The sequence below is a fragment of the Bombina bombina genome, chromosome 8 (genome assembly GCF_027579735.1).
Source record: "Bombina bombina isolate aBomBom1 chromosome 8, aBomBom1.pri, whole genome shotgun sequence".
Lineage (NCBI taxonomy): Eukaryota > Metazoa > Chordata > Amphibia > Anura > Bombinatoridae > Bombina > Bombina bombina.
Genome location: NC_069506.1, coordinates 11,223,441 through 11,236,678, shown reverse-complemented (window position 1 = coordinate 11,236,678; position 13,238 = coordinate 11,223,441). Strand labels below are relative to the sequence as shown.

At 36.3% G+C, this 13,238-nt stretch overlaps 1 protein-coding gene across 1 annotated transcript in view; it reads left to right on the top strand.

Moving 5' to 3' along the window:
- Positions 1-13,238, top strand: part of ANKK1 (ankyrin repeat and kinase domain containing 1) — a 108,970-nt gene that overhangs the window by 60,434 nt on the left and 35,298 nt on the right. The window contains exon 2 of the mRNA XM_053690123.1: positions 2,786-3,080. Within this exon, the coding sequence (XP_053546098.1) occupies positions 2,786-3,080 (295 nt within the window). The remainder of the gene's footprint in view (positions 1-2,785; positions 3,081-13,238) is intronic.

The window sequence follows — 13,238 nt, the reverse complement described above, 5'->3', positions numbered from 1 at the left end:
TTGTAATTTAGATTTTTTAATTGGTAGTATTTTTTTATTTTATTAGAATAGTAATACTAGTTTAATCTATAATTTAATGTTAGGTTTGTATTTATTTCACAGATACGTTTTTATTTATTTAAATATAGTTATATTGTAATTTTAATTTAAATTTGGGGGAGTTATGTTTAGGGGTTAATAGTTTAACTTAGTGTTTTGCGATGTGGGGGTCCAGAGGTTTAGGGGTTAATAGGTTTATTTAGTGGCGGCGATGTGGGAGGCCAGAGGTTTAGGGCTTAATAACTTTATTATAGTGATGGCGATGTTGAGGAGCGGCAAATTAGGGATTAATATACTGTATTTAAATAGTGCCGGCGATGTGGGTGGGCGGCAGATTATGGGTTAATAAGTTTTAAATAGAGTTTGTGATGCAGGAGGGCGGCGATTTAGGGGATAATAGGTATTTTATGGGTGTTAGTGTAGTTTGTAACAGTTTAGTTATGAGTTTTGTGAAACATTTTTGTTTCGCAAAATCCATAACTACTGCTCTCAGATGGCAGTATGGATCATGTCGGTATAAGCTGTAATGCAAGCTTTTTAGCCGGACCGTACAACCTGTAATACTGGCGCTATGAAAATCCCACGCAAAAAAATAATGTTTTTGAGTGTGGAATGGACGTTGCGTTACAGGCTAAAATGCTTGCGGTATAGCTATACCAACACGACTCGTAATATGCGTTCCACATTTTTTCAGCGTTAAAAGCCGTACCTCAACACTTGTAATCTAGCCGATAATTTCTAAAGCTGTTTCTTAATTTAATATTCAAATCCTATAATATAACAGGCCAAGTGTGTTTGTCTGTAGCTGTCATGCGCAGTAGAGACAGCGCGAGGACAAACACACCTGGCCTTAGACAAACACACCTGATCTGCTGTCCGACGTGAAACTGGTGGGTGGGGCCAGACGGGAGCAGGTGTGGCTGAGGCGGGGCCGGAAAGGAGCGGGCATGGCGTGGCGGGAGGCGGGCAGGCGTCGCGGGAATGGAGCAGCCGTGCTGGGGACATGACCGGAGCGTGCAGAGGGGGAGTAGGATATGTGCGTATTCTTTTTCAACAATAGTCTCTTAACATTACATGCTCAGAGTCTATCTGATTCTTGCAAGATTAATTTGGACTTTCTATCCCTTTAAACATGAATATTGCATAAATATGCTTTGACATGTTTTCAGTTACTTGACTGCAAAGTTCTCTAATGCACATATACATATATATATATATATATATATATATATATATATATATGCAACTTTTTTGAATCATATAACAGTTAACTAGATCTGTGAAGTTGCGCTGTCCCAACATGCATTAAATCCATTGCGCTCAAGGAAATTAGTCTACTTTCAACTCTTGATACACTCACTACTTCCAATGCGTGCAAACAGCTGTGAAAAAACACTTATTGCTCATTAGTAACAGTTAGAGTGCCACTTGTAATCTAGCCGTTAATTTGTTTTCAAAATGTTTGCACTTGGATGTTCGGTTATTCTATAGCAAGAAAACAGAAATATTCTGTAATGTACAAGGTATTTCAAATCCCTTTTTCGTGCAAACACCTTTTTGAAATCTTGAAAGTGACATTCTAGTCAAATTTAGATTTCACTTTGGTGCATTTCAAGTTTGCATAGAAATATTATTTTGCAGTCATTTAACAAAAATGCTTCTAGTAAAAGTTACCGTTGCTTTAGAGTTAAGTTCCACTGGGCACACAACTTGCTGAGCATACACAAATAGGTCACGTGCACTCACATTTCCTGATCACTACTACTCATACAGCTGGCAATGTACTTTGTCAATGTCAGCACAATGAGTAGGCAATGTTAGAGAATGCGAGGACACAGTGTACATGGATGTAAACATAACTTTATCTACTGAATATTCTGAAGTCCTATGTCTATTTAAGAATATAAATCAAGCTACGGACAAATTAAACATTTAGACCTGCGTTACAAGTGAGCAGTAATAATAAAGCAGGGAGCAATATCAATATGCTGGACCACGATAGAATTAGCGTGAAAATCAATGGTAAAGAAGAATATCCAGAGAATATTTAGCGCGGCCAGCATCCTTTTAGCATTCCCTAGACTTTCAATGGATGTTGCGACCGTGCTAAATAACAATCATATTACAAGTTGTAAGTTATGTTGTCAAGCTCAACACATAAAAGTGCAAAAAATACTTAGCTATACTTGAAACCTAAAGTGTTTAGGGCTATAAAAAAGTGTAACAAAACACGTGTAAATCATGTTAAAATAAAGAATAATGCTCAATATATAGATACATATTCAATGTAAAATATAAGTTTATTATTGAAATAAATGTATAAAAAGGGTTTGAAAGGGATATGGCATATGTCAAGGTGATTAACTGGGAAGGGCTCAAAAGTGTCTGTGTATAAATATATATATAACAAAACGGTAAAGAAGCACTCACTGGACTTTGGACATCAGTGTCAATCCTTTATTGTATTGTGACATTTCAGGGGCCACAAACGTCCCTTCTTCTGACCGTTCTGTTATATTCCTTGCAACAGCACCCTAGCAGTTGAAGTAGGGTGGTGAGAGTGCATACACTATACCTCCTGTATATATATATATATATATATATATATATATATATATATATATATATATATATATATATATATATATATATGTGTATGTATATATAGATATATATATACAATTCTGTTGGAAAACTTATGTTATAAAATAAATTGTTACATTAATGTTGCTGGTTGTTTCTGCAGCTCAGCGTACAACACTCTGATTGATGAAGCAAACAAGATGGAAAAGATAAAGTTCCGATATATAGTTCAGATTTATGGAATCTGTACAGATCCCCTGGGGATCGTGATGGAATATATGGAAAATGGATCCTTAGAGAAACTTCTTCCAACACATACGCTCAGCTGGAACCTGAAGTTCCGCTTTGTACATGAAATAGCGCTGGGTATGAATTTTCTCCACATGATGAACCCCCCTCTTCTTCATTTGGACCTGAAGCCTGGAAACATCCTACTGGATGAGCACCTTCATGTCAAGGTATGTACTTATGTGTTTAATACAGCAGATGTGCTAGTGAAAGACACCCACAGAATACTGACATCAATATGGTAACAAAAATCTCAACTATCATACAAATAGCAGTGAAACAAAATTAATTTGTGTTCTTTTATGATTTAGACAGAACATGCCATTTAAAAAAATTAATCTAGATCACATGTGGAGCTCAAAAATACTAGTGCAATTTAGTGATATTACTGCGCAATTTAATTCAAAAGAGCTCCTATTATTGTGCTCGTAATACAAGTTAAAGTAAATTTTAGTTTGCTAAAGACTCATGCGCATTAACATCTGGAGGTTGGATAGAGTGACCTCACTAACTCCCTTTCCAAATAGACTTCAATGGTGAAAGATTGCCAAAGGCCCTTCAGTAATGGATGATAAGTTATAATTACATAGATACGAAGACATTAAAATGACTCTAACTACAATAAATAATTTTGTCCTGTATTTTCTTTCACCATTTTGAGGAGGGTGGTGGGGGGGGGAGGCAATAGCAAACATTTCTGCACCCAGGAGGCAGGTACCCTTGCCTCACCCTTGCTCTCCTTATCAGGTATAAGATCTATCTATCTATCTATCTATCTATCTATCTATCTATTTATCTATCTGTCTATCTAGCTGTCTATCTATTTATTTATCATCTATCTATCGCTGTGTATGAGATAGAAGGCTTCAATAGAATTCCTTCAGCTCTGGATGCCAGTTATATGCAAATGTATACGGATGTGTTGAAGGTCATGAGAAGAACGCAGGAGCAAATCATACTTTCTTTGGAAAAGACATCCGCAAGTGATATTATACCTCTCTAGTTTACAGCAAGGACTCACAGAGTAGTTATAATATAAGGCAGAACACTGTACTGAGTGCATTTTGTATAAATTTTACATCTCAAATCGGAAGCCCTTTTCACCTGCTATGTGTCATATAGTTGTCAGTTGTATGAATTAGATTGTCTATGAATTATTTCTATCACACAATAGAGTTAGACACATCAGCACATACTGTATTCTACAGTGTTAGTCGTGTCTGCAAATATAACAAGATTTACATTTGACATGACAACTCTGTAGCTCTATTGTACAGAACTTCCTACATTATTTTCTACTTATGCTTTTCAGAGCTGAGATACATTGTGAATGCATCTTCCTCTCCAGATTATTCAGTGCTTTCTATTATCCCTATAAAGGGACATAAGTTAAACATGAAAATAATTTACATGAAAAAGTTAAGCTCTTTCAATTGAATTTGAATGAACAGGAATTTTATTTATTTGCAAAAATGATTCTTAAGGATAGATAGCTTACTGACCAGAACTGACAGCGTTCACAGCTTTACCAAAGGACAGGGATAAACCCCTAGTGTCCGAGGTGGGATTCAGCCAGTTCTCACCAATTCTTAAGAACTTGTTTCTAAAATTTAGAAAGTGTATATGTTCTGTATTATAGAGAAGTTAGAGAACCTGTTCCGAAAATTTTAGATTCCCACCACTACCCCAGTATATGTATTTTTACAAAATATAAAAACAAATCCAAAGTAGTTTTATTCAAGACAGATGAACAATGAACAATGAAGAGAAGTAAGCAAGTTAAAAAAGGATTAAACAACTTTCACCTAGATTATGAGTTTGCGTTGTGACTTTTAATGCTGAAAAAATGGCAATTTTAGCGTAAAAACAGTAACGCACTATTGGGAGTCGTGTCAGTATAGCTATACCGCAATCATTTTAGCCTGTAATGCAAAGTCAATCCCGGTATTACAGGTTGTGCGGTGAGGCTAAAATGCTTGCGTTACAGCGTATACCAACACAATCCATACCGCCATCTGAGAGCAGTAGTTATGGATTTTGTGTAACAAAAATGTTTCACAAAACTCATAACTAAACTGTTACAAAGTACACTAACATCCATAAACTACCTATTAACCCCTAAACCGCCACCCTCCAGCATCGCAAACACTAAATTACACCTATTAACGCCTAATCTTCCACCCACCCACATCTTAAATATTCAATAAAATTATTAACCCCTAATCTGCTGCCCACCCACATCGCCAACACTATTTAAATATATTAACCCCATTCCCCCGCACCCCGACATCACTGCCACTATAATAAAGTTATTAACCCCTATTCTGCTGCTCCCCAACATTGCCACCACTAAATAAAGTTATGAACCCCTAAACCTCCGGCCTCCCAAATCTCCACCACTAAATAAACCTATTAAACCCTAATCCGCCTGCTCCCCCACATCGCAAAACACTAAATTAAACTATTAACCCCTAAACCTAACACCCCCCTAACTTTAAATTAAAATTACAATATAACTATATTTAAATAAATAAAAACTTACCTGTTAAATAAAAATAAACCTAACATTAAACTATAAATTAACCTAACATAGCTAATCTAATAAAATAAAAAATACTACCAATTAAAATATCTAAATTACAAATTTAAAAAAAACTAACACTACGAAAAAAAGAAATAATCTAAATTACAACTAAAAAAAACAAATTCTACGAAAAATTTAAAAAATCTAAGTTTACCAAAAATAATAAACACTAAAATCAGGAAAAATAAAAAACACTAAGATTACAAAAAAATAAACAAAAGTATCAAAAATAAAAACAATTACAGCTAATATAATAGCCATATAAAAAAGCCCCCCCCCCAAAAAAAAATAAAAACACCCCCTAGCCTACAATAGACTACCAATGGCCCTTAAAAGGGCCTTTTGTAGGGCATTGCCCTAAAGAAATCACCTCTTTTACCTGTAAAAAAATACAATGTCCCCCCAACAGTAAAACTCACCACCCAACAAACCCCCCAAAATAAAAAACCTAACTCTAAAAACACCTAATTTAATTTATCCATTGCCCCTAAAGGATTTGTTTTTTTTTTTAGTTGTAATTTAGATTTTTTTTTATTTTTTTCGTAGTGTTAGGTTTTTTAAATTTGTAATTTAGATATTTTAATTAGAAGTTTTTTTTTTAAATTTATTTAAATAGAGTTATATTGTAATTTTATTTTAAAATTAAGGGGGTGTTAGGTTTAGGGGTTAATAGTTTAATTTAGTGTTTTGCGATGAGGGGGGCCGGAGGTTTAGGGGTTTTAGGTTTATTTAGTGGCAGAGGTATGGGAGGCCGGAGGTTTAGGAGTTAATAATTTTATTATAGTGGTGGCGAAAGGGACACAAGGTGGTAGATCTAAAACTGGCAGCACAAATTATTGAGTAAAGAAAAATAAAATTAAAAACAATGAAGCATATATATGTTTGTGTGTGTGCATATTCCTATATATATATATATATATATATATATATATACATATACATATATATATATATATATATATATATATATATATATACACATATACATAATCGTTTTTTATTTTCTTTTTCTTTACCACTTTGTGTTCCTTTTGCTATTTCTAAAACATATTTTAAGGTGGGAGCTATCATCTTTAGACACACCTCCCAAGAATTTATTAATTAGAGTGAATGATTTCAAAATTCAAACTTATTTTGAAATCCAAACTTTTTAATTAGTAATTAAAAAAAAAACATTATGAATTTTTTTTTTTATGCAAATAATTACATATTACCTAAATGACATAAGATATTGTTGTTTACACTTGATCCCATCCTCTAACCAAGCTGTCCATTTTATAGATGCAAATATTCCAAAATCCAAACTATTCAGAAATACAAACCTTTTCCAGTCCCAAGCAGTTTAGATAAATGTTTTCCTACCTGTGTGTGTGTAATATATATATATATATATATATGAATAATGGAAAGCACTCTCTGGTCTTTTAATGAAGAATTTTTAATAAATCAAGCGTGACGTTTCGGGGACACACTCCCCTTCCTCAGACCTGTCCCCGAAACGTCACGCTCGATTTATTAAAAATTCTTCATTAAAAGACCAGAGAGTGCTTTCCATTATTCATATATTCATATCTGCTAGCACCCTGGCATCTAATATCCTGGAAGTGAGAGTGCTCTCATTAAAACAATATATATATATATATATATATATATATATATATATATATATATATATATATATATATATATATATATATATATATATATTGTAGCCGGTGGCCTAGCACTCCTTCCACATCAATGTTGCCAAAGCCTGGGTGCTATCCTCAAGTAGTATGTATAGAGTAGTGGTAGAGATGGAGGGCACTCACAGGACTTGTATCAATAAGTAACTTTTATTATGCTGATTACATTAATACAGTGTCGACGTTTCGGCCTTTTCTAAGGCCTTCTTCAAGACAAATTCATAGTCTAAAAACATAAACAAAAAACATACAATATAATACGTGACCAACAAAGTGTAATGTCCATATATACACCAAAGTGTGACCCTCCACCAGAGAAAACCATCAATTCCCAAGAATAAACACTAAACTAAAAACTTCAGAAGAAGTAAAGAAGCCAGGTCATCTAACTGCTGTTGGAAAAGAAGGACAAGGTAAGAATACCATAGAAAAAAAGAGGACAGAGAAAGAAAGGAGAAATGTAAACGGAGAGAAGACCAACTGTGCCACTACCGGACCCCCCATGGTCAACACGAAGCAACATCCTCATGAATCAACTATGTGCCATCATACACCCAGTGACGGGCCTATATCACTACTATCCATACTCAGATTCTTAGAATCATACTAGTAACACTACCAACAGTGATTAATCTTTTAAACTCTGAGCCAGAATGGGTCATTACCCCAAGTGTTATATCCAGGTATACAAGCAGGTGGACATACACATCCCTAGGCGTGAGCATTGTTAGTACAATAGTAACATCCATAACTCCCCTAGACTCATTAATGTTAGGGGTTATACATGGCAGCACGTTGTCAAGGCAAATAATCAACCATAAATTCACAGGAAAAACAATTTAACAAAACCCATAATGTGCGCCATGTCCTCAGCCCCTCATCCTAGAGGGGATGATGATAAAACACAGAGCTGCATCGTGGTGGACCCTATCTCAGGCCCATCCATACTACTATCATGTGCAATCCACACCCACATCAATGGTCACATCCCAGCCGTTGTTATATAGGTTAATATCGCAACGGTGACGGTTTACTACAGGGCCATATTATAAACACTGAAAGCAATACCTCAAAGCCCGATTACCACAAGCTGCACAACAGCAGCAGAAAGCCTAGCACAGAAACCCACTCAGACTACGTGCCTGACAGTAGAAAGCATCACTGCTCAAATATATAGGACATAAAGTGAATATTCTAATACTCCCCCAGACAGCTGGTGGGCCATATAAACCAGAGATAAGCTGACAAATCCTGGTCACTCTTATATATGCATCTTATAATCAGTGCAGAGCTATTATGCAAAAATAATATTAAAGCGTGTCTAGCCTTACAACCCCGCAAAGAATTGTGCCTAGATATACCAGCGCTTCAGTGACACAGATAAATTCTTTTGCAAAACATCAACACATAATTACATACCAAGTGACACACAATCAAATATATCCTCAAAGAAAACAATATTTAGCATAGGAAGTTCAAGAGCCGCAACTTAAGCCATAACCCCTCATACCTTAAATCGTGCAGAATGCACTGTCAGCGGCGTACTCCCAGAGTATAGTGAATGAAAAACTACAGCGAACCTAGCCTTTAAAAAGCTGCGCCCGCCATCTGCATAAGCCAATCACGGCACCAGCCGCTGACACACCTCAATTAGTAGTGCGCCCGGTACAATAACCTTCAAACGCCTCAGTCCAGGTATAATGCCCTACCCGGAAACCAAACTATGATAGTGTTACATTAGACAGTATGTCCAAACTTAGACAATGTGTACACAGCTCCGTTGCATAACCGTTCATATAGTAGTGTCTCCACAAAACGTAACTACTCTAATTGGGATGTCTCCCCAGGGGAAAGATACAGAGAGAGCCAAGGCATAACAGTTAACAAGTTAATAGACCGTTAAAGGTGGAATAAAAAAAAACCAAAAAAAAAAAAAAACCCTTATATATTGCGTCTGAAGTACACTATACTAATCCGGTACCAGAGTGTACAAGTGATCCAACAACACTGCTGATGTTTCTCCTCATGTGCAATGCAAGGACATTCTTCTTTTTAGAACTCATCAGTAGGAGATAGATTTCTGATTGCTGCATTGGAAAAGCTATTTTCATGGTTAAACCAAAATTCATTAAAATTATGGGGGGGGGGAGATAAAAAAAAGAACGAAACAGGCTTGTCTAGTGAGTGTTTTCTGGTTTCCTGTCATAATCCTGTTTAAAAGGATTGCTGTGTTAAAACAGTATTTTTGAAGCAAAAAAACTGAGAATTTGCATACCTAATTTGCATATTTTACCCACAATTCTCTTGTGCATTGGAAACATTGCATATTAAGAATTTCTGGGGAAAAGCAAGCGGGGATACTTGCTTAGATGCACTAATTTCCTATGCAAATATTTACATTGATTTAATTTTGAGACATGGAGGATTTTAATTTCAGTTTTTTATCTCCCCCCCCCATAATTTTAATGAATTTTGGTATATATATATATATATATATATATATATATATATATATATATATATATATATATATATTGTTAATGTTAATAGTATATTTTTTTATCAATTAACAAAATGGAAGGTGAGTGAACAGAAGAAAAATCAAATTATTATTTAGTGTGACCACCCATTGCCTTCAAATCAGAATTCATTCTTTTAGTTACACTTGTACGCAGTTTTTTAAGGAACTTGACAATTAGGTTATAACAAACATTTTGGAGAACTAATCAGTTTTTTCTCAGGCTTTGGTTATTCTCAGTTGTTGCTCTCTCTTTTCATGTAATCCCAGACAGACTCATTGATGTTGAGATTAGGAGGTATATTCATTAAAGGACCAGTCAACACTGTAGATTTGCATAATCAACAAATGCATGATAAGAAGGCAATGCAATAGCACTTAGTCTGAACTTCAAATGAGAAGTAGATGGTTGTTAAATAAATTGCAAAGTTATGTCTATTTCCACTCTCCCTGTACCATGTGACAGCCATCAGCCAATCACAAATGCATGTACGTATATGCTGTGAATTCTTGCACATGCTCAGTAGGAGCTGGTCACACAAAAAGTGTAAATATAAAAAGACTGTGCACATTTTGTTAATGGAAGTAAATTGGAAAGTTGTTTAAAATTGCATGCTCTATCTGAATCATGAAGTTTAATTTTGACTTGAGTGTCCCTTTAAGATGCGAATGCAGCTGTTTCCGCATGTGCCTTCAGGCTCCACGGAAACAAAAGTTAAGAAGCAGCGGTCGTTAATCATCCGCCACCTCTGCTAGCTGACTGTGCAGGGGAAGGCATTGCGCAAAAATTTAATCAGGAATGCTTGTACAATGTTAAATGCCGACAATGTATGCTGTCGGCATTTATCGATGTCGGGCGGACATGATCTGCTACAGCTGATCATGTCTGCCTGGCAGTTACTAAATCTACCCATGGGCTCTGTCGGGCCACACCATCACTTCCAGGACTCCTTGTTCTTTCTTTACGCTAAAGATAATTCTTAATGACTATTGGCTTATGGCATTATGAGTGGCGTGCTATCATTTGCCCGTGAGTGATTTCAGGATTTTGCGCAATGGTTAACTCTTATGCTTGAATAAAAATTGTCACTAAACACGTCAAAATGACATTTAAATGTACAGTTACACTTATAATAACACTATCTAATAAAATAATTTAAAAAAAAATCAAATAAAAAAGGGCTCAGGTGTTAGAAAAAAAACAGGCTGTAAAGGGCTTTAATCAGGGCCGGATTGGGCCGCCGGGATACCGGGAAAAATCCCGGTGGGCCGGCAGCCGGTGGGCCAGCAGGGGCAGTCTGCAATTTTCATTGTGTGATGAAATAAGATGTAGGCACTGGCAGCGAAGTGCAAGGGGGAAATGCCAATAGCGTAGGAGAGAGGCGGGACTCGTACCAATTGCGATTCCGGTTGGCTAGCCTGAGCCACTCCAAGGGGAGGCGCTACAAATTCAGAGGGACAGGCAGCAAGAGCCACATCACTGAGCAAGTGAAGTCTGGAGACGGAGAGACAGACACAGCTTGGTTAACGGGCTGGTTATTGGTGTGAGCTGCTAATCACTGTTTAAGCCGGTGAGAAAACAAGCAAATCTATTCTGTACCTTTTTTTTCCTGTATCCGCATATATATAATATTTTATATCCTGTTGCAAAGTCTGGGCGGTAACTTCCACAGCGTGGATGGGGGTGTTTTTTCCACGCAAGAGGGTGTTGCTTGCAGCTGTGATTTGGAATATTATTAGAGCTAGCGTTCCATTGCTGCTAACCAGGCTTGACTTATTGCACGATTATCATGATAATGTTAGGTGCTGCACCTGCACTGTTTGCTATGTTGTGAGCCTGTTATGTGAATCAATCTCTCATACCCATCATAATCTGTGTCCCTCTCTAAAGCTTCTTACCTTCTTTTCCCTTGTGGCCTTTGATGCTAAAATCTATGTATTATTTTTATTTTAAGAGTTTATGCGCAATACAATTTGTAGAGGTAGGTTAGTTATGCACAAATATATCCAATCTAATTATGTGTATTGAGTCACTAATTGCCATTTGTGATTATGGACTTCTGTGAATGTGTTATCCATCTTGGGTTTCAACCTTAACCTATTTTATCCTTCCCAAGCACCTGCATTATGCCCCATGTCATGGTTACTGTCTGAGTCTGTGCATGTGAGCCTTAAAGTTATATTAAAATAAATACTTATACTGACATTGTCATGTGTGCAAGCCAGATCAACAGCTTATAGTTCCATAAAACAATAGTATTTGTAACCAAGTGGCCCCTTATTGGCATAGGTTGTAAACACCTGTTTCATATCCTAAACTCACCATTGTTAGAGCCTGAAGTAGCTGAACAAACTGCATAACTCTCCCCTCTATATAATGCTGTTGGGTCAAATCTAAGCTGATATTTTGCTTTTATGTGATGGTTCTTTTAGTTATAAGATGATAACCAGCTTATTATAAAGTTATAAAAAGGAGATTTAGTCCAATTTAATACCTTAATATAGATAGATTATTTTCTTTGTTTTTATGGTATCCTTTGTTGAAAAACTTAACTATGTAGGCTCAGGAGCAGCAATGAACTACTGGGAGCTAGCTGCTTTTTGGTTACATGTGTTTCTTGTCACTGGCTCAGCTGATGTAATGGGGCCGGGGGGGGGGGGGGGTGGGCACCGGGGGTGGGGGGGCTGGTCTTCTAATATTCCAAGGGCCGGTCTGGATTCCCAGTCCGGCCCTGGCTTTAATATAGGGATATATATATATATATATATATATATATATATATATAACATTTTATAAAGAAGCACATAAGGAGAATATTTCACTCCTTCTATTTAAAGAAAGGAATTCAGCACTCTTAAAGATCAAACACTGTGTCTTTATTAATAAAGAACAAAATTTAAAGTATAAAACAGCAGAGAAGTCTCTTTGCCACAAATTCTATAAAAAGTACATGCAAACCCCAATCTAATATACCTATTGAAATAGGATTTATATAAGAGCCAATATGTAACGATATTTGTAACAATCTATTCCTTGCTGTAAAGAAACACAGATCTATTGAAACAAACATTCCTTTATATATAGACTAAATGAGAGCAGGTAATTAAGTGTCCAGGTTGGATGTTAAGAGCTATTATATGTACAGTTCACAACAGTAGTGCCCACTTATTCCGGTAATAAACCGCGGTTTGCACCACACTCAAGGTTTCAGCCGGACCATATGGATGCAAGCAAAGTCATTAGTAGGTGCTTACATGACTTGAACAGTGGATACGGCTTGTATTCCCCTCCTGGGACTCCCTTTCACTGGAGCTCGTGCACATACGAGTAGTTTAATTTTATCTGTTAAGCCTTTCCCTCTGACATCACACGCCACCTTGTAAATTACCATCCTCAGTCAAATCAGATATTATCGTTCAATATACAGAGGGTATTGCATATAGAAAGTGTCCAGGCTCAATGCAGCAACATGATAAAAACAGCCTTTTTGCAAAAAGGCTGTTGCTGCATTGAGCCTGGACACTTTCTATATGCAATACC